The sequence below is a fragment of the Fulmarus glacialis genome, unplaced genomic scaffold, assembly GCF_000690835.1.
Source record: "Fulmarus glacialis isolate BGI_N327 unplaced genomic scaffold, ASM69083v1 scaffold10821, whole genome shotgun sequence".
Lineage (NCBI taxonomy): Eukaryota > Metazoa > Chordata > Aves > Procellariiformes > Procellariidae > Fulmarus > Fulmarus glacialis.
Window position 1 is genome coordinate 41,618 of NW_009192250.1, and position 21,546 is coordinate 63,163.

At 36.0% G+C, this 21,546-nt stretch overlaps 1 protein-coding gene across 1 annotated transcript in view; it reads left to right on the forward strand.

Moving 5' to 3' along the window:
• The first annotated feature begins 10,319 nt into the window (after nucleotides 1–10,319).
• Nucleotides 10,320–21,546, forward strand: part of B3GNTL1 (UDP-GlcNAc:betaGal beta-1,3-N-acetylglucosaminyltransferase-like 1) — a 38,977-nt gene continuing 27,750 nt past the window's right edge. The window contains exons 1-3 of the mRNA XM_009587015.1: nucleotides 10,320–10,329; nucleotides 10,813–10,931; nucleotides 13,133–13,228. Of these exons, the coding sequence (XP_009585310.1) occupies nucleotides 10,320–10,329; nucleotides 10,813–10,931; nucleotides 13,133–13,228 (225 nt within the window). The remainder of the gene's footprint in view (nucleotides 10,330–10,812; nucleotides 10,932–13,132; nucleotides 13,229–21,546) is intronic.

Below are 21,546 nucleotides of genomic sequence, written 5' to 3' on the forward strand. Positions count from 1 at the left end.
AGCCGTGTGTCCAGGCTTGGCATGGCACTACGCCTGAACTAACATACCTCCTCTTTCCGAGAGAGCTTATGTCTGCCTGCAAAAGATCTTGTAGATATGTCAGAAATGTATTATGGGTCAGAAGGTATAAACATTACATCCAGTTATGCACGGGATGCAGTAATTCTACTGAAGTCAGCGAAGGTAGTCTATATTTTCACTGATATAAGTGGAAACAGAAACATCTTCCGTTTAACTTAAAATACTGTACAGCAGCTTTGTGTAATTTTTTAACTTTACATTTTGCAGATACTGTATATAAACCTGGTTTATGTCTTTTCTAAGTGGCAGTTGGTATAAACATAGTATCATTGTATAGAATGAAACATGTGAGAAGTTTCCCCTTGGAAATGAAGGGAAGAGGTTATTAGAAATAACCTAATTCAATTTAAAGTGCCTGAAGTGTCACACTTGCTTCAGTGCTAAAAAGTTGGCACACCTGGTGCAGGGAAGCAGCTAAAGCGTGTGTATGGGTTAAAGTAAGTGTACTTCCCCGATTTCCTCCGGTACTTCTATTAAAAGGGGGGTGTGTGTCTCATCCTGGAGGATATTTTCTTTCCTCATCCTCCATGGCCGTCGTACAGTACAAATAGCAGCAAGAACATACAGCACCATATTCTCTAGTTTTTCTTAGAATTAAGATTTCTCACATCTCAGTGAAGTAGAAAAATAAATTGAAATTTTAACTGAACAGGACATCTTTTCATGTTCCACGAGCTTTAAAGAGCTGATGTCTTCTCTTCATTTTCATTAGCAAGCTGGAACACTTGCCAGTCAGTATTATTTGCATATTTAGAAATGATGTTGCTGAGTTTGAAGGTTTGCTGAGTTTGAACAGAGAACTGCTGTTGGGGTTCCCCCTTTCTTCTTTGGCTGGTACCTCGGTGACCAGTTGTTGCACTAACACAGGCTATATTTCATAGGTCCAGCATTGCTGTCATTTTTCACAGGGTGTTGGTTGAAGCATGCCAGAATAACAAGTCCTGAAGGTATTATACCTCATTAGTTTTATGGTCTTTTGGCAGTTTTTGAAGGGGAAGAATATGTTTATTATCATGAAACTCGGTGCATGGCTAAAATCCTTCAGCTGTTTTTGGAAGATCACAGCTTGCAGTTCTTTCGATGAATTCAAATGAGTAAAGAAGACTTGTTGCTTGTAGAGAAGATATGAGTAACCTTCACAACATAAATGTAGCTTTTATAGATGAATTGGCATATTTTTCAAGATCCATTTTTCTTTTTAAAAAGCTGCTTTTTTTCTTCTTAGAATTTTGCTGGGGCACAATAACACGTGTGCATGTGTGAAAAATTGCTGTTCGTAAGTGTCTCAACCTAGCTAAATATTTAAACATATGCAGCTTGCCTATGTATATGCTACTAAAGCAATGGTTTCCTGAATCGGAATTTAACAGATAATTTCTGAGGTTATGCTGGTTTTGGAACTTAGACCCCATTACTGCAATATGTGGATCCTTCTGGTTCTATAATTTATTTTTACATAGGATTTCCCTGTGAAGTGGTGCAATTTTGAGAAGGGCAGAGATCCCCACTTCCAAAAAGAAGTTATGGTGCTTATGTTGGGTATTATTAAAGCAAACACAGGAGTCTAATTCCCAGTGTGTTAGATTTGCCGAGTTTCTTATGCAATGCGGAGAAGATTATAGGTGTTTCTGAACTGGATTCAGAACAGCCAGAATTGCCTGAGCTGGCCAAGAGGAACTCGAACTGAATGTGTTCAGGGATACTGCCGAGCAGGGCTGCCTTAATTCTAGCAAGTGCTTTTTTTGGATCTTGCACAGGGACTCAGGGCTTCAGGTTTAGAAATCATTTATGTTGTTAATTAGAAGCTTAATTTCTCATAGATTTCAGTGGATATCTAGAGTCAAAATAGTAGTTAGAAGTCATAATGTCTTAATGCAACCAATATGAAGAATAGTAAACATTTTATAAGAAATAGGAATAAGTATTGTTGATATATTGATTGTGCTTAATACAAAGCTAAGTTAGATAAAGCCTTATTGGGAGATCTGATTAACGCTCTTACTCTTTTTATTTTTTTGTTATGCTGGCATTGTACTTGAGCTTCAAAGTTACAGTTGTTTGTCACCATGAATTGTTCACCATGCAGAGAAACTCTTTTCTAATAATTTGCATCAACGATTATTAGAAAAAAATGTAGAGAAAACTTTGCAGAAAGTTCCTCTTGGATTGCTGTGTTTTATCTTGCTTTATTTTTTTACAAGTAGCATGTTCAAATGTTCATGACTAATTTCATAGAGTTTTGGGAAAATTATCAAAGATTTTATCTAAATTTTACAAAGTAATGACAGGGAAATTAGGATTATTAAATATTTTTAAACAGTATTTCTAAGATGCATTGTTATTGTGCTTTTGTGTTTTACACTACCTTTTTTCAGAGATTTGAAACCTCATTTAAATCTTAATCATTTTTAGCAGGATGTGTGTGACAAACAAAGGTGTTTATGTTGAGTGACCCCTGAAACTTTCAAAGATATAAATCAGAAGAGTTACTTAGTAGATCCTTCCCATCTGGTGCTATAACCATATTTGGTTTTCAGTATAGCCAAAACTGCTGTTCTGTTTTCAAATTTTACATTAAGTGTGATTCTAGCATCTGTTTTCTCCACTGATCTTCAGCTTTTTGACGGCTGAAAAATCAACATTGTCTTTTCTGATTCGGTTGGCTTCTTTTAGATAGTTATTAATATTTTTTCTTTGAATTATAGCAAGAGCCTTTTTGCTGCCTTGTTTCTACGATGCCATTACTATTTACTAATAATACATGCCGAGTGCCAGATCGTACATGTCTACTATCCTTTTAGGTGTAAATATTTCTGCAGGACAGGATAAGGAAAAGGTATTTAAAAAGAATGTAAAAAATCTTTTTCATATGTGTAGCAGAATTTACTTCCTCTTAATTCTTTGAACATCTTGGTTTCACTTTGCTTATTATCAGATTCGCATAGCATACTGAAGGATGTTTTTAGAGATGATTTCTTATTACAGAAATTCATTTAATCAATTTGAGGATAATTATAATAGTCTGATTATAGGAATGTATGGATACATGAGGCTTAGGTGGATATTCACCAATTTAAAGATGCTTACCTGAGCCAGTGAGTTTAGAAGCCTCATTCTCTAGGAGCTCCACTGTATTCATTAGAGATGGCAGCAGAGATCTTAGATGAGTTGAGTTGCTCCATGGTAGAAATTCTTTATGGTAGGGAGGACCCGTATTGCCTAGGCTGCTTGCTTATACATCTCTGATTTAGGTTGAATCTGGGCCCTAATCCTGGTTCTTTATTGTTGATTTGTATTGTTCTAATTGGAGCATAGGTGCCTTGAAGCTAATTCATGCCAGCCTCCACTTGGACGATCTTAAGCTATTTATTACCTTCTTTCTGATAATTGAATTCTTGAGACTTTGAAAATATTTTAACATGCTGGATAGATTGAATGACTGACTGACTGAATAGTAACTAATTCAAACCAGTGACAGGGAATGCCAGGTTTAGACAGAACTTAACATAGGAATGAATGTCAGGAGTGATGCATACTTAGAGCCCAATTTCAGAGATATATGACATGACCTTCAAACTACCCATGCTATGAAAGTTTTGGTTATAGAGTAGGCAGTCACAAATAAAAGGAAATGTTGATCAGATTGTTGGCTGGGAGGCAGTGAAAGAGCCTACAAAATCAAATCCCACATATAAACCCATCAACAAGTTATTAGGGAGGCTGAAACAAGAGAATGCAGATAGGAGGGAAAAGCTTTGTAGTACTCTCAGCTCTGTTTTTTCTCAGACTTTTCCAAGTTGATGGGCGCTTAATTTTTATTTCTGCATATTCTCAGGATTGGTTGAGGTCTTTCCAGTTTTGTCTTCTGCACTGTTGAAAAACAAACTGTTGTAACAGATCACTGGGTTCTTGACATGTATTGGGTCCCTTTCATTATCAAAAATGTATGTGTGTGTAAAAACTTTTGCTGAGGTATTGGGTTTTTTTTTTTCCCCTTAGTTAGTATATATCATTATGAGAAAGTGTATTGTGGGGGAAAAGATTTGAAACAGCGTGCAGAAGGCTAGTATTAGGCCATTTATATAAAACAAAACTCTGAGAAGAGTTTCATTTCCCCCCCGTGAAATATGTTGCATTACTGTTTCTTGCACTAGCAGTGAAATTTATTTTTCTAAAATAATTACATAATTGATTTTTATTTTCTGTCTTTTCTTTGTTCTCCCATTCACAATTTTGAAGTGATACAGAATGCAAATCAAACGCTTTCGGAGCACTGGAATGCATTTGGAACTTTGATACCCCCCAAAGACTTGTGATATGATGGAAGACATGAGGGAGAGATTTAGGGTAAAGTTTACTTTGATTTCCTGAAGAAAACATTCTACTATTGCAGTTGTTAATCAAATAATCAGAATCTGTAGTCTAAGATCTGATCTAGTTTTTCTCTTTTTATGTACTCTAAATGTTAAAAGCCTATAGGGGAAAAAAAACACACAAAAGAAATACCATTTGTATTGAAATAAATACAGCAAGTTTGCATGAATATTTAATACTTCTCCTGTGGATGTTTTGCATGTACATTAGCACAGGGCTAAACTTTGCAAATTCAAAAGTGATCTCCTTACCTACAATTCTATGCTTGTTTAGAAGATGCTTGTATTTCTTTCATTTAACTGAGGTTCATATATCCCCCCACTTCCAAGTTGCATGCAACTTTTATAACATGAACATTCATTTGAAAAGGAGAATCAGTGAACATTAGTAGGTAGGATATGTTATGCTTTTGGATAAACCTGAACACTCACAAATATTTCATGTTTCTCTCTCAAAATACCTGCATTTTAAAATTTGCTGAAGTTGAGATTTGCCAGGAGATTTATTCACATATCAGTTGAACATTAATTTTAGAAGGTGGTATGTGGAAAAGTTTCATGTGTTGCTTTTTATGTGAATTAGTTTTCTTCTTTACTAGCAAGTTTTAGAGAAGCAAACAACTGATTGCTTTGTTAATTGTGGACATAACATCATCCGCTTTAAAAGGCAGGATAGTCTTTTTTTTTTTGCTACACACCATGTAGGGAGATGAAATTGGAGGAGACATCATCTGGAAGATGGGTAGGAAAGGAGAAGATTAGTAAAATGCTCAGCCAACAGCAGCATATACTTCCCCGGAGCTGGCACTTACCACTGAAGCAGGAGATGTTCCTCAGAGGTAACAGTTTGAATTCAAAGAAAAGAGGATTTTCCAGACCATTGCAGGGCTAGCATGATTATCTTCATGCTGTATATGTTGTTATCTGTTAAATATTATTTAATAAGTTACAAACATAGCTGATGTTTTTATAGGCAGAAAATTAATAATACTTACTTTCAAATAATCTTCTGAACACTACAGATTTGATAACTCTCTATAAGAGTAGAATTGTCCTATCATTGCAAAAAGGACATTGAAGTCATCTTTTGTTTTTCATAGATCTTTGAAATGAAAATCGCTGTGTAAATATATATTTTGTTGTAATAACTTAGAATATTTCAGTTATGTTACCTTCATTTGGGTACAGTCTCAAAATCTGAAAGACCTATTCAGTCTTCATCTTGCGAAAATACTAAAGGACATGTCCAAAAGTCAAATGGAAACATCATTTTTAAGACTTACTACATGAGCTCTGGTCAGTGTTGCTTCCCAGCAGATTTCTTGTTTGTTCTAACCACAATTTAGTATTTGCTAATAAGACTTTAAGCATATTGTTTTCTTTCTTTTGTGGTAAAAGCTCAGCATAAACAGCAAGCCAAGTAGACAACCTCTTGGTGGAGAATGCTTCGTATTACTGGATGGAGTAATTCTTCTATTGTAAATACTTGACTCTTTAAATACTGGAAACTCTCCAAGAATTAGAGAGACTTGTTAAGGCATGGATGTTACAAAGACCACTTTTAGCAGCTTACAGACAAGAAAAAAAGATGTAAGACATGCTAAAATCATACAGGCTATTCCATTTGCATGCATCTATTCTTTTGGTTTCAGCAGTAGGTTAATTCATCGTCATTAGTAGATGAAAGCTCTGAAAAAGACTAGAAGAATGGCGCTTGCTACTGGGTTTTACTAGGAGCATTCAACTACAAAAAAAGAGATATTCAGCAGTATAGTAAGCTCTCAATTATCCAGCACAATAAGGCTGGCATGGGCTAGCTCGCATAAAGCAAAACCACAGCTAATTCAATACATATGTATTAGACTATAAACCTAAAGTTAATATATTTACCTTTGGAAAATTTGTAAACAGATTTCCTTTCAGCAGCAGATTAAAAAAGAAAAAAAAAGAGCTAGATAGAGTGCAGCCTGATATGGTAAGTCTTTACCCTGCATTTCATTCTTTGTGGTGCTCTGTTGTAGCCAGACATGTCAGGAGGAGGTGATGCCATGTTAATACACACCCTCTTACTCATTTCAGATGGTGGTTTCACATCCAACAGTGTAGAGACTTGATATTAAAATTTTTTATAAGATAGGGACTACTGTTTGTATAGAATTTTATGGTTTGGTGTAGTGATCAAACAGCTATAAAAAGGACTATCATGTTTTTCTTAAAGTGAATGGCCTGGTGAAAAGCACTAAGAATGTAATAAACTGTGAGGGACAAGGGAGTTCATTACAGCAGTTCAAACAAATCCAACTTTTTTCTCTGGGCACTACTGCTCTCCCAGCTTTCCTCCCATTACTGTCTTCTGCTTACATCATGAGAACTGGAAGTGTTGGGATGTAGGGAAGTGGGGAGCAGGGATTTGTATGAGGGATTCATGCATTATGTCCCTCAAGATTTAGGTATGCTTTAGAAAGTATTAAAATATACTGTAAATGTTTTAATGAACATTTTTTCTTTTCGATCTGCGTAAAAAGATAAAGCAAAAAGCAAACATCAGCTTTTCATGTAATAACATTTATGTCTTGGTTAACCTTCTGGGTTTTCAGGAAAACAGCCTATGTATGAAAGTGAACACTTTCAAGTGTTATTATTTAGCCTATATAACTAAGATTCTAATAACTTTGAATGCAGAATTATTATTTTTTTAATATTTATGTATATTCTGGCACTCCATAAATCATGTAATACTTTGTTACGAAGGTATTCTATACTATGCTATTGACTGGCTGCACCTTTGAATAGACTTAAGACTTTTTACATATATTTCAAAAAAGTTAACTGTCAATCATACAGTGGCTGTATAGGTAAAAGTATCAAACATAAATTATTATTATTACTACAGTTTGTACAGATTTGATCATTGGACTGTATTTGTGTGGAAGATTGACCAAAAAGAGAGAGATATCCCTTAACTTTTTTATATAAAACCCTTTTTTTTATTAGTATCTTAATTTGAATCTCAATTAAGTTTTGAAATGTTGGACGGGATTCTACTCAGAGGTGTAAGAGAACATCTCTGCGGTGCAGTACACCTACTCTCCAGCTATATACTGAAAAGGGAACTAGCTGTATAATCTAGTTAGTTGTTACAGAAAATAAACAATACAGGTTCCTTCAAACAGTGGTAGGAAACACTAGATAGAAAAACAGATACAGCAACTGAGAAAGCATCATCTTACAGCTGCTCTGATGCTCTCTGTTTCCTGCAAACTGTGAAACATTTCAGCCTTCATTAAGGCTTCAAATCCTGAGGAAATCATGTGGAGCTGTAGGTCATAATTTTTCCAGAATCAGGACTGGAATACCTTCTTGGAGGTGCTGAATGCTCTCTGCTTTCACTGGCATTAGCAATTCTCAGGACTCTTAAATTCTTTTTGATTAGTTTTGTTGCTAAGTAAAGTTTGGGATTGTGAAGGTTAAGTAATGCTGATTTTTAGTCAAGCCTGTACCAAAATTACTATGTATATATCAACCTTTCAGTATGGAGAGTCATGGCATGTTTTATTTCTGAAATGTACTTTTTGTTGTGCCAGATCCCGGCTTCTTCAGAGCAGGGATTTTCAGCTAATGTTGAAGCATGCAATGATTAGGTGATACAGGCAATTATTTATATAGGCATAGGAAAGGGTTAAATAGTTCAGTACAATGTAAACTAACTGAATGTAATCCATACCAGATTGGGTGTTTAAGTTCCTTAAAGCTTAGTAAAGTTTTTTGTAATTTTTTTTCGTTTTTGTTTTTTTTTTTTAAATCTTATTTGCCTAATACTTTTTTGAAGTAGGATAAGGAGTCTTTTCTTCTTTTCCCTACCTTCCGTACCTTTTCTGTCACACTAATACACACATCTGATTCTGGATGTAAACTTGGTAATCTTCAGTAATGAGATCCTGGTACATTCACTGCTGAATTGATGCACTGGTATGTTAACACATAATTTTTTCTAAGTCAGGAGTGATGTCCTTTGGCCTATGGTCTGCCTACAGTTCACAAAAACATCATGGCCCTCCGCCATGTTTTTTTTTGTTGTTGTTTTCTTTCACCTTCTAACGTGTTAATGTATGACCCTGGGTATTGGAAAGCTTTATTTATCATCACATAAGAGATTGATTCTAATCCTTGATCTGTGTGGATATAATTTTCATAAATGCTATAGCATAAGTAGAATTAAATGTGTAGTGTATTTTGGGGAATTAGCTTGTTACATTGGAAAGCAGTCTGGGCCCTTGATTAAATATGTTGCTCTTGTGAACTGCCTGGTTTCCTCTCTGTATTCTGCATGACATAATGTGATAAGGTTATTTCACCATCTGCATGTATTCTTTTGGCACATTGCTGTTAGATTTTGATTTGCTGATTCAGGAAATAGAACTTTCCTTGAAGAGTTACTATAAATACATGAATGCTTTTCTCAGTATTGGAACTTAAATTTTGTATTGAATGCTGAGATGATCTGAAGTGAGCATCAGTGAGGACCAGAATTACATGTGCTGTTGACAGCTTTGAAACACAACAAATGAAAGTCACATTATCAACTCTCTATATTCTTCAGATTTATTTTCAGAGAATCTCTGTAATAGTTGAATGTAATTCGATAGCCAGTTAGCAAGAACAAACCAGAGTAAATCAGTTTCAATTACTTGCTACTTGATCCTTGGAATAAAACCAGATAACAATAAAAGTTCTAAATAATTTAACAAATACGGTGCTGAAATAGCAGCCTGTCTCCATCACCTGGAAACTGATGACAATGGATTCCAGTTTGTTTATGACAACACTGTGTTCTTCAGGGATTCTAAATCTGAGCAGATTTATACCATCTATACCATTTATTCATCTACAAGCTCTGTAGTTAGTTTTTTAACAAATTGGTTTCATTCAACTAAATTATATTTAGGTAATCTTTACAGCATACAGTGTACTGTAATTAACGACAACTACTGTTAAGCATTATTCTTCTAATACAGCTGTGTGTGGAAGGTTCACAGGTCCAAACTGCTTTCCAATATACTGAATTAACTCCTCGAGGAGGACGGAAAACCCACTGAGGTTCCAAGGTGAAACACAGGACGTTTGTTGGGCAGAGCTGGAGAACGTTTGCCAGAAAACTAAACATAGCAGTTGCGAGCGGCATCATAATTCAAATTCTGCTTTTGATTAATTTTCAGATTAAGGCTAGTGTGTGCTTTTTGCTTCTCTTGTTCCAGTCCACGGAATCTAAAAGATTTATGGATAAAATCTTGAGTGGCAATCTCACAAAGTGAGAAGTTGCAATTTTTATCCCAGAGTCAGCCAATTCAACCATTTTTTAACACCTTGGCAAGTGTGTATGACAAGTGTAGGCAAAAAAGAAATCCAGAGGAGACTTTCCCATCTGACTAAACCAAGCTGAAATCTAGAATTTCCAAACTGCAGAAGGTTGAGGTTAGGTTTTTTTTTTTGTCTTGAAGATGAAATTTCAAAGGCTCTTGAAGGTAGCTTTCAAAAGTTTGGCAGATGCTGCACTGTTTCAACACAGTTGTTTTTAGGAGTTTAGTGTTTTTCCTGAGCCAGTTCTCCTCCCATCACTGTAAGTATTCAGACAGAGGGTGCAGTTTTATATTACAGCTGGACTGATTAACTGTGGGCAATGACCAAAAAGGGAGGTCTTGTTTTCTTCTCCAAAGCTTGTTCATTCCCCCTCCAGTATGTCAGCAGTATTGCTAGTCTGACCCCACAGTGAACCCATTCAGAGAACTAAGGCTATAGAAAACAAACACTAAAAAAAGAAGAAAATAATAGCTTTCTTACTGATGTAGTGCTCTGATCTAGCTAACCATGGGGTCAGGTGAGTGCAATGCTGTTATAAGTGACTGGGATGCATAGCCAGAGGCAGGAGGAGTGGGAGACCTCTTAAATTAATATAGACGTACTGTAAATCTAGACTTTGAGCATACAGTTCCCCCCATCAGGTTAAAGATTATTTATGGGTTATCTATACTGCTGCTGAAAAGAATGGTCTTGCTGTCCTCACTGTGTTTGGTGCCCTGTTTTCCTACATCCTCCTTTGTGGTAATACTAGTGTTTTCGTGGTTGGTTGGATCAGGGAACAGATCCAGCTGAAAACTAAGCTAACAAAAAAAAAAAAGAATTTCAGCTTCACAAGTGTTATTGGTAGCATAGCAAGGTACAAGGTAGCATGGATTTGTCCATTGTGTCAGAAGCACAAATTGAAATTTCCTGAAGTTTGTTTTGATGTCGGATTATAAATATTCATATAGAAAAAGCTTTTTTACCAATTCATTGACTCTTAACTGGTGTACTGTTCTAGGTTCAAAGACTTTCTTGAAGGATAAGACCCTGAAATCATTTGTGGCAATCCAGCCACCTCATCATCAGTCCCAGTTTCGTCTGTGTGATTCCCCTCTAGCATCTTTTCCGAGATGGACAGTGAGCCATAGAGCACTGTTTGATTTAGGAAAGACATCAGTGTATGCAGTGTGTGGTGGTCTACTATATAATCATTATCATATCATCATCTGTGTTAACAGAAGTGACATTTTGATGTTTTTTTTCTTTTCTCAATGTTTCAAGTTTGTTCTATTTGGTTTCACTTAAGTATATACATCAATGGAACACGGATTATCTAAGATATTTGGGATGTATGCTCTTCGCACGTGAGCATGACTAATTACAGTGAGCTATGTCTTTAAGATTAAGTTCATTTATGTTCTCTGATGAACCTGGCTGTGCTGAGGAAATGGTATTATAGCCTCTCCAAACCCATTTCACGTATTCCAATAGGCTCAAGGCTTTCTTTTGAAGATTTTCTTTCATTCAGAAATGAGATTCAATGCAGTGCATTCTAGTCTAGCTTTTCTCCCTATTGTTGTTTTCTTTTGGGATTACTGTTTGGTCATTGTTTGGTTCAGGCCATACTCAATTGCCCTTGTAATTAGTGTGGAGCTAATAATTATGTACTGACTAATCATGTCTGCTCTGGTTTTCTTGGATTGTTTTGACTCTTTCAGCTCCCACTGACTTTTTGGGGGAGTTTTTGACATTTAGCACCTCTGAAGCTAGCGTATTTCGGTTGTGAACAAGCTGCTAATGTGTTAAGTCATAGCCATTAAGTGATAGGATTATTCTGACTAAATACGACTGCCTAAAATTTAAGTGTCTATATCGAGATGAGTCACCCTAGGACCCCTTTACAGACAGTGAAGTTCGTCATTATGTTCCTGGATTTAGCATGCAGTGTGTTTCACCCTAAAGTGGATGCCTGTGTTTGGTCAGATGATTCATGCCATAAGAAAAGTGGGAGTAGATCACATGTTGAATTTTGATTAGATTTCTAATCTAATTTGCTTGTAGAGTTGGTCTAAGTGTCTGTATAGAACTGAGTGTGTAAAATTTGCACTTTAAATCCATGTTTATCTGTGGAAATTGAAGTTGCCAGACATAAGAACAGTTTAAGGAGCTCCATCCCAAGTTGAAATGAAGAGGAACACCTTTAAATTGTAAATGCTTAGATGCACGTGATAAAATTTACATTCATGCACTGATGTTTAAAAATTTCAACGATACAGGAATATTAATATTACCACTATAGCATGCTATGAAATCATCTGCTCATAAGATCAGCATTTTCATTAGTGTTTGAAGACTGGCAGTAATTGTGAGGTTTCTTTCTTCTGCCTTTGTAAACCAGGCTGTGCTCTTTATTTCCTGTGTAGTTCTTGGAAGCAGGCACAGTCTCCTGTCTTAACTTTGCACATTCTGTTTGACAAGTTCAGTCTCTTGTTTGGCTAGATACTTCATCTTGTAATAAAAGAAAAAACCAGTTTACCTTCCATAATCCAGATTCTGGTTTATTTCATGGTTGTGTTTACAAGAAGTTTGTTTAAAGCTGCAAAGAACCATTTGTATAGTTCTTGGCTGTCACTAGTCAGGAGGATGAAATTAATAGCCACTCCCTTTTCAGTCCCTAAAGCATTTTCTTTCCAACAACCTTTTAAGGTAGGTACCACTGGGTAGCAAATCCATAGTGCTCTGGTAATGTTTAAAATAAATTGCATCTTACTTGTCCACGCTTGATTAAGATTTAAGTGTCTTTGGCAGAAATAAACGATCAATGAAAGTTCCTCCTTAATACATGTATAAGGAATATAAAATGGAAAATCAATGCACAACAATTGTAGGGTTAAGTTGAAGAACTTCAACTTTTTAAGATTCTTCTCAATTCATTCACTTCAATATCAACATCGCCATTATTAATAGAAGCGTCATTTCCAGTATACCTCTCTAAATTTGAAATAAAGTTTGAAGTACTCTGCATGTGTTGCAGCTTATGATAGAAGAGAAGGTTATGAATTATTGGAATTCGTATGGAATATGAAGCAGGAAGCAGATTCATCTGTTGGGCTGTGACACCTCAATGGTGCTGGTATACACGGCATTTTAAACACTAGGCACATGATAAATTTTAAGAACTTACATTTCTCAGTGCTTAAAATTGCTGAGTTTAAGTATAGCATGTATAGCATGAGTATTTGCAGGATTTCAGGTGAATGCGTAAGGTCTACTTTGTTCCCCAACAGATGCTGGTTTTGACATTCTATTAAGACTGGCTTTCTTCACCTTTTTCCTAGGTATTTACCTCCCATGGACCTACTGTGATCATGCCAACCTGGTTCTGTTCTCGAGAATGGTTTTTTCACGTGGGAAAATTTGATGAGGGTGGAAAGGTGAGTGCTACGGCTGATATGTAGTCCAGGAACCATCTCTTTGTCTAACAGCCTTTGAAAAGCCCAAAACCTGTTATTAAGAAACACTAGGCAAAGGGGTATAGATAAAAAATGAGGTCTAAAAAAATCTGGGTCATTCCATATACCTGCTTTTTTTAAAAAACAGTTGTTAACCAAGTACAGCTGTTTTGGGGGTTGTAGATAAGTCTAACACATTAGTTAGGTATGTCAGCATAAAAATTAAAGAAGGAAGAATTAAAGAAGGGTTCAGACATTCAAGCTCCTCTTCAGTCCCTGAAATAGATGCAGCAGATCTGAAAGCTAAACCAAAGTCAGCTAATAGTTTCATTGTGAACCTCTCTGAAAGGTAAGGTACATTTGGTGAGATTGGAAGGAAGAAAGGTGCAGGATGGCAAAGAGATGGTAATACATTCACCTAAGGGGAAAGATTTCTATCCCTAAGATGAAGAAAGAAGGGAGGAGAGGAGGTCACAATGTGCCATAAAACTACTATCATTAAATCTCATTTATCCACGTGTCTCATATCCACTTGTCAGTCTTAGTTCTCAGGCTTGTCCTTGGAACATATTAAGTAGCTTTTCCTCAAGGATCAGGACTGAGAGGTTACAAATAAAATGACTGTTACCTGAGAAGTGTTCCTCCACTGACAGTTAGGTGTTCTTTTTCTTTATAGATTTCCTGTACAAGTTCAATTTGGTTGCATTAGGCTCATCAGCATGTTTATGGAATAAAATCCAGGGATGTCTATTGGCAGTATTTATTGTGGTAGGAGTAGAAATATGTTGGCAAATAGATCTAATTCAGACACATTTGGATCCATTCGGTGGATTTTGGACCTGAGGGGTTTTGCTTCCAGTGGTTTCGGTGAGATTTTAGGGCTAGAATGGGTGAATTTTTTTTCGAAAGCCTTCATTTAATAGGACTCTAAAAAAATCTGCTAAGACTATTTCCTATTTTATTATTTAAATTACAACATACTATGATTCTTATTCTTTTTATAGCCTCTAAATGGAGCCCTCCTGTGCCATACAGTGTGTATATATACATATAGACATACACAAACATGTATATGTATGTATGAGGATATACAAATATTATTCTTCGAGCTGCCAACAAAATTATAATTTAAGGAGATGGCAGACAGAGAACAGAATTGTTTAGAGTGGTGAAAAGATTTGCCCTTAATTACATGGCGGGTGAGTGGAAGAGCTGGGAATGGTGCCTGGCACCCAATACAATCTACATTCGCTGACCCATGCTCTTTATTTCTTTTTTATTATTATTCCTTATCATTGTATTTTCATTCTCTGAAGAATGTCTGATTTAACTTCTTGACCATTGTTAGCAAGCTCAAAAAAGCAAGCAAGCAAGCTGAAACATAATCACAACAATAGAACATCAAGCCTAATGATAAAGTTCAAGAGGTTAAGTTAAACAGACCATTGTTCTATGCTTTTTAATTTTAGTTTTGATTTTTTTTTTCTCTTTGTTCTTTTTTTGGTTTTTTTGTTTTGTTTTGTTTTGCTTTATATATGTAATTGTGTAGGGACTATGCCGCTGGTTATTCAGATGTAATACGCTGACAGTCTTAATCCTAATGATTTTTCAGCCACAATGCATGATATGTCCTTCTAGTTTTAAAAATTATCACTGATAAGTTAAACTTTTTGTTTGTCCCGATTGTGAAGTGTCCAACATGTCAAAACTCAAACTCTGGCTGATACAGAGGACCTTCAAAAAAATACCCTACGAATAAGGGTGACGACAGATCTGAACAAATCAATGAACATAAGCAACAAAGTCAAACCTTTGTCCTATGTAGGTTTAGAGGACACAAAATCAAGTCCTAAATCTTTTAGCATTTAGCACTGTAAAGTATTTAGCATTGATCTAACTCACTCATTTTCATTTGAAAAAAATTCCTTTGAGGCAAAGAAAGATTTTCTCTGTGTATCGATAGAGCTGTTATAAACTAGTACTGAGTACTCTTAAGGATCTTATCCATGTGTGTATGTTTTGACTTGACCCATGATCTGACTATCTTAATTTGATCACTTCCATCTCCATTTTTGGGTTAGTATTTTACAGTGCGACCTGTAAGTGTCATATCGCTGCAAGTAAACACAGAAACAGGTCAACAAATCTCAACATTCCAGCCTTCTCCATTTGCTAAACTGTTTCCATGCCAAAAAGCTGCATTTCTCATTTGGAATTAAATCCAAACACCTGTTCTTCATCTTTCAGTGCTTAGAACAAATGGAAGATAATTCTTCCATGGAAGAAATTGTGATTTGATGTTTATGTTAATAGTATGGGTGGACTGATAGAATACAAAAATATGTTATGATGTAATCTTTTTTTTTTTAATTACAGGTAGGTATGCATGTATGCATGTATCTCTCCGTCCATCCAGGTTTTATGTGAAACAGATTTTTAAAAAATATTTACAAAATGTTTTTAGAAATAAATACTTCTTTCTGGTCAAGAGGAAAAAATGTACATCGTCTTGTATAATATGAAAAGCAGATTTCGAAGCTATGTCGTGTTAAAGTAGGGAACTTATAAAGTCATGCGCAGTGGTAGTTGTCGTATCTGTAATTAGCTAAGCAAAGTTATTGCTTCATATGTTTGACAGTGCACTTGAATTTGCATACAAACCCAACATTTTGCAATTGTAGCCGACTGACCTTGTGTACTTCTACCAAAATGTATTCTTCAGGTGGACAACAGATTTTGTTTGCTATTAATGTCCAAATGGAGATCACTGGGAAGGCACATTATTTGTCTCTTTCAGCGTATTGTCCTTTTGTTCTAGTCACTTGTGTGTGATGCCACTAAGCTAAAACAACTAGCTTGTTGTTTTAGATAAATGCTCTAAGAAATCTTGAGTATATTAAGAACTGTATAAATGAACATTGCTAACCTGCAGACTCCGCTCCTTGCGAATGTGGCAAATTGCAGAGTCTTGGCTTTATTAAAACAGTATTATTCTTAGATCACAACTGTAGTATGCCACACTTGTTTCTTTCTCTAGAGTTTTACCACAACTTGTTCCCAAATTTCCTGTCACTTCTGTATTTAACCTTCCTTTTTAAGTGTATGAAAACTAAAAATGGAATGACAGCCTTAAAGTTCTAAACTAATCTCAAAGTGTAAACAGGGGGAAATTATTCTTAATGAGCCACAGATGGAATAGTGTATTATAAGCCACTGGCCTTTCTGAATACAAACTGTGGCTCCGAACAAAGTGTCTGGAGCTCAGTTTTGATCCATTTTTGTGATAAAAGGTCACAAAAAACACGAATTGAGGAGGTGTCAAAATATCCTTTGGTGCATAGGAGACTGTGGCACATGCTGCAAAGCTCTAAGATAACTTTGTAGGCTATTAGGTGCTAACTAATTCATTTTTCCATTTTTCTCTGCCAGAGCACACAAATGTCATTCCCTCCAGAAAAGCAAGTAGTTACAATAATGCCTGAAAGGTAGAAGGCTAACTAGGAGTTTGGTTTTTTGGAACATGAACTAAAATATCGTCAGTCTGCCAAATAACCTATCAAGGTGCTCTGGGAAAAAATCTGGATAAAACACAGGCACTAATGTTTTTGGCTCGGTGTAGTTAAGGCTGAACAGAGATCAGTATTTGATCTAAAAAGGAGAGAAAAAGTGGTGGAGCCAATGATTAATTACTCTTTATAAGCTAGTTGAAAATTTACCCCATACCCCATGTCTAATGACATTTTTTGCTAGTCTGTTAATAAATATCATTTAGAATTTACCACCTCCCTTCCATCTGACTTCTCCATCATCTTCATTTAACTGAATTTCTCTGTGCCGATACATTTGGATGAAAGCAATAATTTGGAGTTTCCTCTAACATGTTATTTCCCATACAACGAAGTAAATGTTACAGGCTTCAGGTCTTATCATCAAGGCAAAATGATGTAAAGACATGATTTGGATGGGAGCCAAAAAATGAAGTGACAAATCTGCAGAAAGAGAGACTTAAGAATATCTTGGATAATCCTGAAGAGAAGCTATTAATAGCTATTTAGTACGGAGTTAGCTTGTGGTTAGTCTGCCTGCATACCTCTGGTGACTATCCTAAAGGAAGTTAAACTTAAGAGTATTTTCAATTAATGATAATTTCTCCTTGAAATAAGTAATTTCAATGAGAAGTTGTTCATTACAAAAGAAAAATACAACTGACATTTAATACAAAACTTGTCTTTAGGGAAAAACTGAAGGATGGATAATTCTTGATAAATAACTTTAGTTCCTAATTTTTTTCACCTTTACATTTAAATTGGAGAAGAGCTGCAATTTCTTATTTAATTTTAGCTTCCAGCAGCTCAGTAGCTGTTCCCCGTTAGCAGCACACTTTGAACAGCATTTTTTGGTGAGTTTAATGCCTGGCAGAACAGCATTTGTTTCTGAGGCAGGAGTACTTCCTTTAAAATAGGGTGTCTTTTGTGCTCACTTCCATGCAACCAACCCCTCTGTATGCGTTATTTCTGTAAGTTGAAGATTTAGCTCAAGACTTTGAGGAAATGCTGTTGGGCAGCTGTTGGCATACGTATTTAAAAAAAAAAAAAAAGTACTTTGATTTTTTTACTCAACACCTCTGCTTTGTTGCTAAATGACTCTGAGTTTAGAATTTTTTTTCCTCTTTAATCTTAGGTGTTGTGATATAACACCATTTGATCCACTTTTTATGCAACTCTAGCGTAATATTAATACTGAAATGCTTTTCTCTTTTAATGAATGTTCTAAAAAGTGCAGTATGAGATGAGATAGTTTAAAAAATAGCAATGAAACAAACTCTTTCCAAAGTCCTGTAAGAAACAGTTAGTATGGAATCAAAAGTTACTGCCTTTTTTGGTTCATTCTTTCCATTCACCAACTTTAGGCTCCTCTGAGGAATTAAAGCAATTTGGCTTATTGTGTCCAACAGTTACCCTGATGTTGCTGTCTGGTTTCCAAAAAGTGTAGCAAGTTATGGTCCAATTTTCTGTGATGCCTTCGATCAAGAGGAAGGGCTAAGCTTTCCCAAACCTGAAGGTTTTTTTCATGCGTGGATAGATTTACTTCCCTTGTCTTGTTTGTCATCACTTTTTGTTATAAATGCATGTATTCTTGAAATATAAAACATTCGGTGTTAGATTTCCCATTTTCACTAGTTAGACTGCTCTGCGTAGGCTGAATCTCCACTGGTTTTGCTCACAGGGATCTGCCACCTTTACCAGAGTGCCTGTCAGCTGGAAGAGGACGGGGGAAGCTTACGTGTCAAAGGCTGAATGGAGGGAAAAGAGATGGATGAGGAAGTTGGGACAGATTGATTCTGTGGCAGAATCGATCTCCTGTATTAGGTTTAGCAGTAAAAGGCAGCTTTTATATTGTGTTTATGCCTGTACAGCCTAATGGTAAGTTCTGTCCAAGTGACCAAAAAAAAAAGACTTCTGTCAGCCTGAAGTTCTGCAGTAGTTACTGTTGGTTGTCCCAGGGCTACAACATGATCTCTCACCAGGTGTTACTAGTTACAGCATTGCACAGAGGGCCACTCTTTCATTAAAAGTCCTCCAAAAATTGCTGGTCTGTATCTTCATCCCTACTGATGCTTCTCACCATTACTGATGGTGGAGCTGCAAAAATTGTTGCCAGAATTGCTTGCTGTAGTGGCTGGTGGCTTGCACCTCCTTGCCAAATATATATTTGAGGACAGCGTAGCTGGAGTACTGTTTCATGCACAGTGATCTGGTAGGAGTGAGAAACAGTGAGCAATGAGAAGGTGACAAGAGAAGAATCGTGGAATATTTAGTTTGGTCCCTGAACAAGGAATTACTTTAATTAAAGTTAGGTTCTGCTTGATATCCCATTGTGTATGTAAAATCAATCCCCTTATCTGTGCAGCCAACCATCAGCACAGCAAGTGATACCTGCCCAAAATACTGGGTAAACACAAATCCTTCACCTGTTCAGTAGTAATATGTTAAAGTGAACGATGATTTTGCACATGGCTAGTGCATGCTGGCTAGAACAGAGCAGGTGCAGGCTGTGTTTTTCACTAGGAGTTGTAATCAGCAGCTGATGAGCACAACCTTGAGTGAGGCAGGCCAATGAGTTTATCCCTTAGTGCAGCAGAGCATATAGGGTTGCGTTTTTGCCTATAATGTGGAAAATTCTGTATATAGTCCAGTAAACAAGTAAACTGTGCAATTTAATTGTGTTTATTAATGCTGAAAACTATGTGGTAGCCTATTGCTGAAATGCTGGATTGTTAATTGTTACTTTTAGCTATGGATATTAATTTTAAAAAAATATATTAAAATATCCCTTTAGTGGTTAAACAGCTTTTTCTTTGAAAGCTCTGTGGTTTGACAAAGATTCCTGGTGTTTAAAATGCCACCTGGATCCAATAATATGTCTCAATTGGGAAGAAACTCTTGTATTTGAACAAACTTACACGCTCAAGAGCTATAGGAGTCCCATCCCTGCAGGACCTATAACACAGTGAACATCTTTCCTTCCCTGAAAAATGCATGGCAGTGCTGCTCCTTTGTAATGTGAGAGGCCACTGCTGAGCAATACAAGGCACCTGCTCATTCCTAGGGGTGAGTGTACTTTATTTCAAAGTATTTCTGCCAGCTGAAGTAAAGCAAAAGAGCACTCAGAACCAAACAGCATTTTGAAAGATCCTTTTACTTTTGCAGTAACTCTCTTTTTTAATATACATATTAACAGTTATCTTGAATAATGTAAATGCTTATCCAAAAGAAGATGAATTGCAGATACGTATGTGATGTAATCATATATCTGAATCAAAATATAACTACTGCAGTAAGCTGATATGTGCTACAAAATTTGTGCCCTGCCTGACAGAGTCTAGTGTGTGACTGGAAAAGAGAAAAAGCTTTAAACTTTGCTGCTGACTCTCAGTATTTCCATTAAAGTCCAGAATAAGAAAAAGATAGAAAGGGCTACAAGATAAGTGGAAAGAATTTGAGTTTGTGTTTTTCTTATATTCTTGATGACTGTGGTTGCTGTCTGCTGCTCCAACTTCCCCTGGATTTCTTTTGTGGCTTTCAAAGTAGGTTCATATAAAGCATAAATTGTATGAAGTTTTCTAAAAGTTTTCTTCTGCATCGCAGCTCTTAAACTAGAAGTCAGACAAATATCTACAAAGGCAAACAATAGCTACAGGTAAGCTGCCCTTAGCAAGCAGTCAGATCAGAATCCGTTTTATTCAGAACCTGGGAGTGTGGCCCAATTCAGTGTCTTAAATGTCAATCTGTCATATAGTGAAGTCTGGAGCTGCAAAGAACAGAGCTTGATTTGGTTGATTTCTCCCAAGATACATATGTTCAATTGAGTGTTTTGGATTTGTTTTCCAGGGTTCAAAGCTTTTTTTGTCTCATTTCGCTTCCCCTCCCCACACCCCCTCGGCTGCTCAGTCTGGTGGGTATGAGAAACAGTCACTGAACTGTATTGCTCTTGTAACTAGAAGGCTAGAAGAAACCACAGAGGGATTTTGTGTCCAGCACTTTAATTAGAGAATCTCCTTTTCTTAATTATGGAATAAACTCAGAAGCTGTGGTAATGGTGAAAAAATTCAGTTTGTTTTGTTTTTTTTTTTTTTAACTTGTGCTTGCATTTTTTTTCTGTATTGAAAGAGAATACCTAAAATTGAGGTTGAGGTTTATGCCCCTGTTATTCATATATGTGATACTGCCTACAGAAATAAATGTATTTCAATATCTTTCCCTTCTTTTACTTTTCCTTCTCAACTTTGTCATGTTATCGTTCAGCTTTTTATTGATGCTACACTTAAATATTTTGCTTGGCCCACCTGGTTTTATGTATCAGATTTTTAGCCTGATAAAATCATGCGACCTTTTAAACATAGGGTTGGAGGAAAGAAAAATCTGTATTTAAACATAGAAAAATTAAATGTTCTAGCCATATTTCAAGAAGTTGCATCATTGCAAAATGTAAATAGATGCTACTTTTTTACCTATAGGACTGTATCTTTAAAGGTGGATTTAAGCTTTCGTATGCTATGACATGTAATTGAATACTATGTGCCATAAGATTGCCCTTCTGACACTGTATCTCTGGTATGAAGATTTTCTGATTTTAAGGTGGGAAATGTTGCATATGATCATGAAATCTCTAATATTTCCCAGAGCCTGATAGATCCACAATTCTAGAGATTTTTTTCTTCCAGTGTTTCAGCAGTATTGCTTGCAATCCCATTAGGAAGAATATACCATGGAGATAAGTTGCAAGAAAAGAAAAAGTTT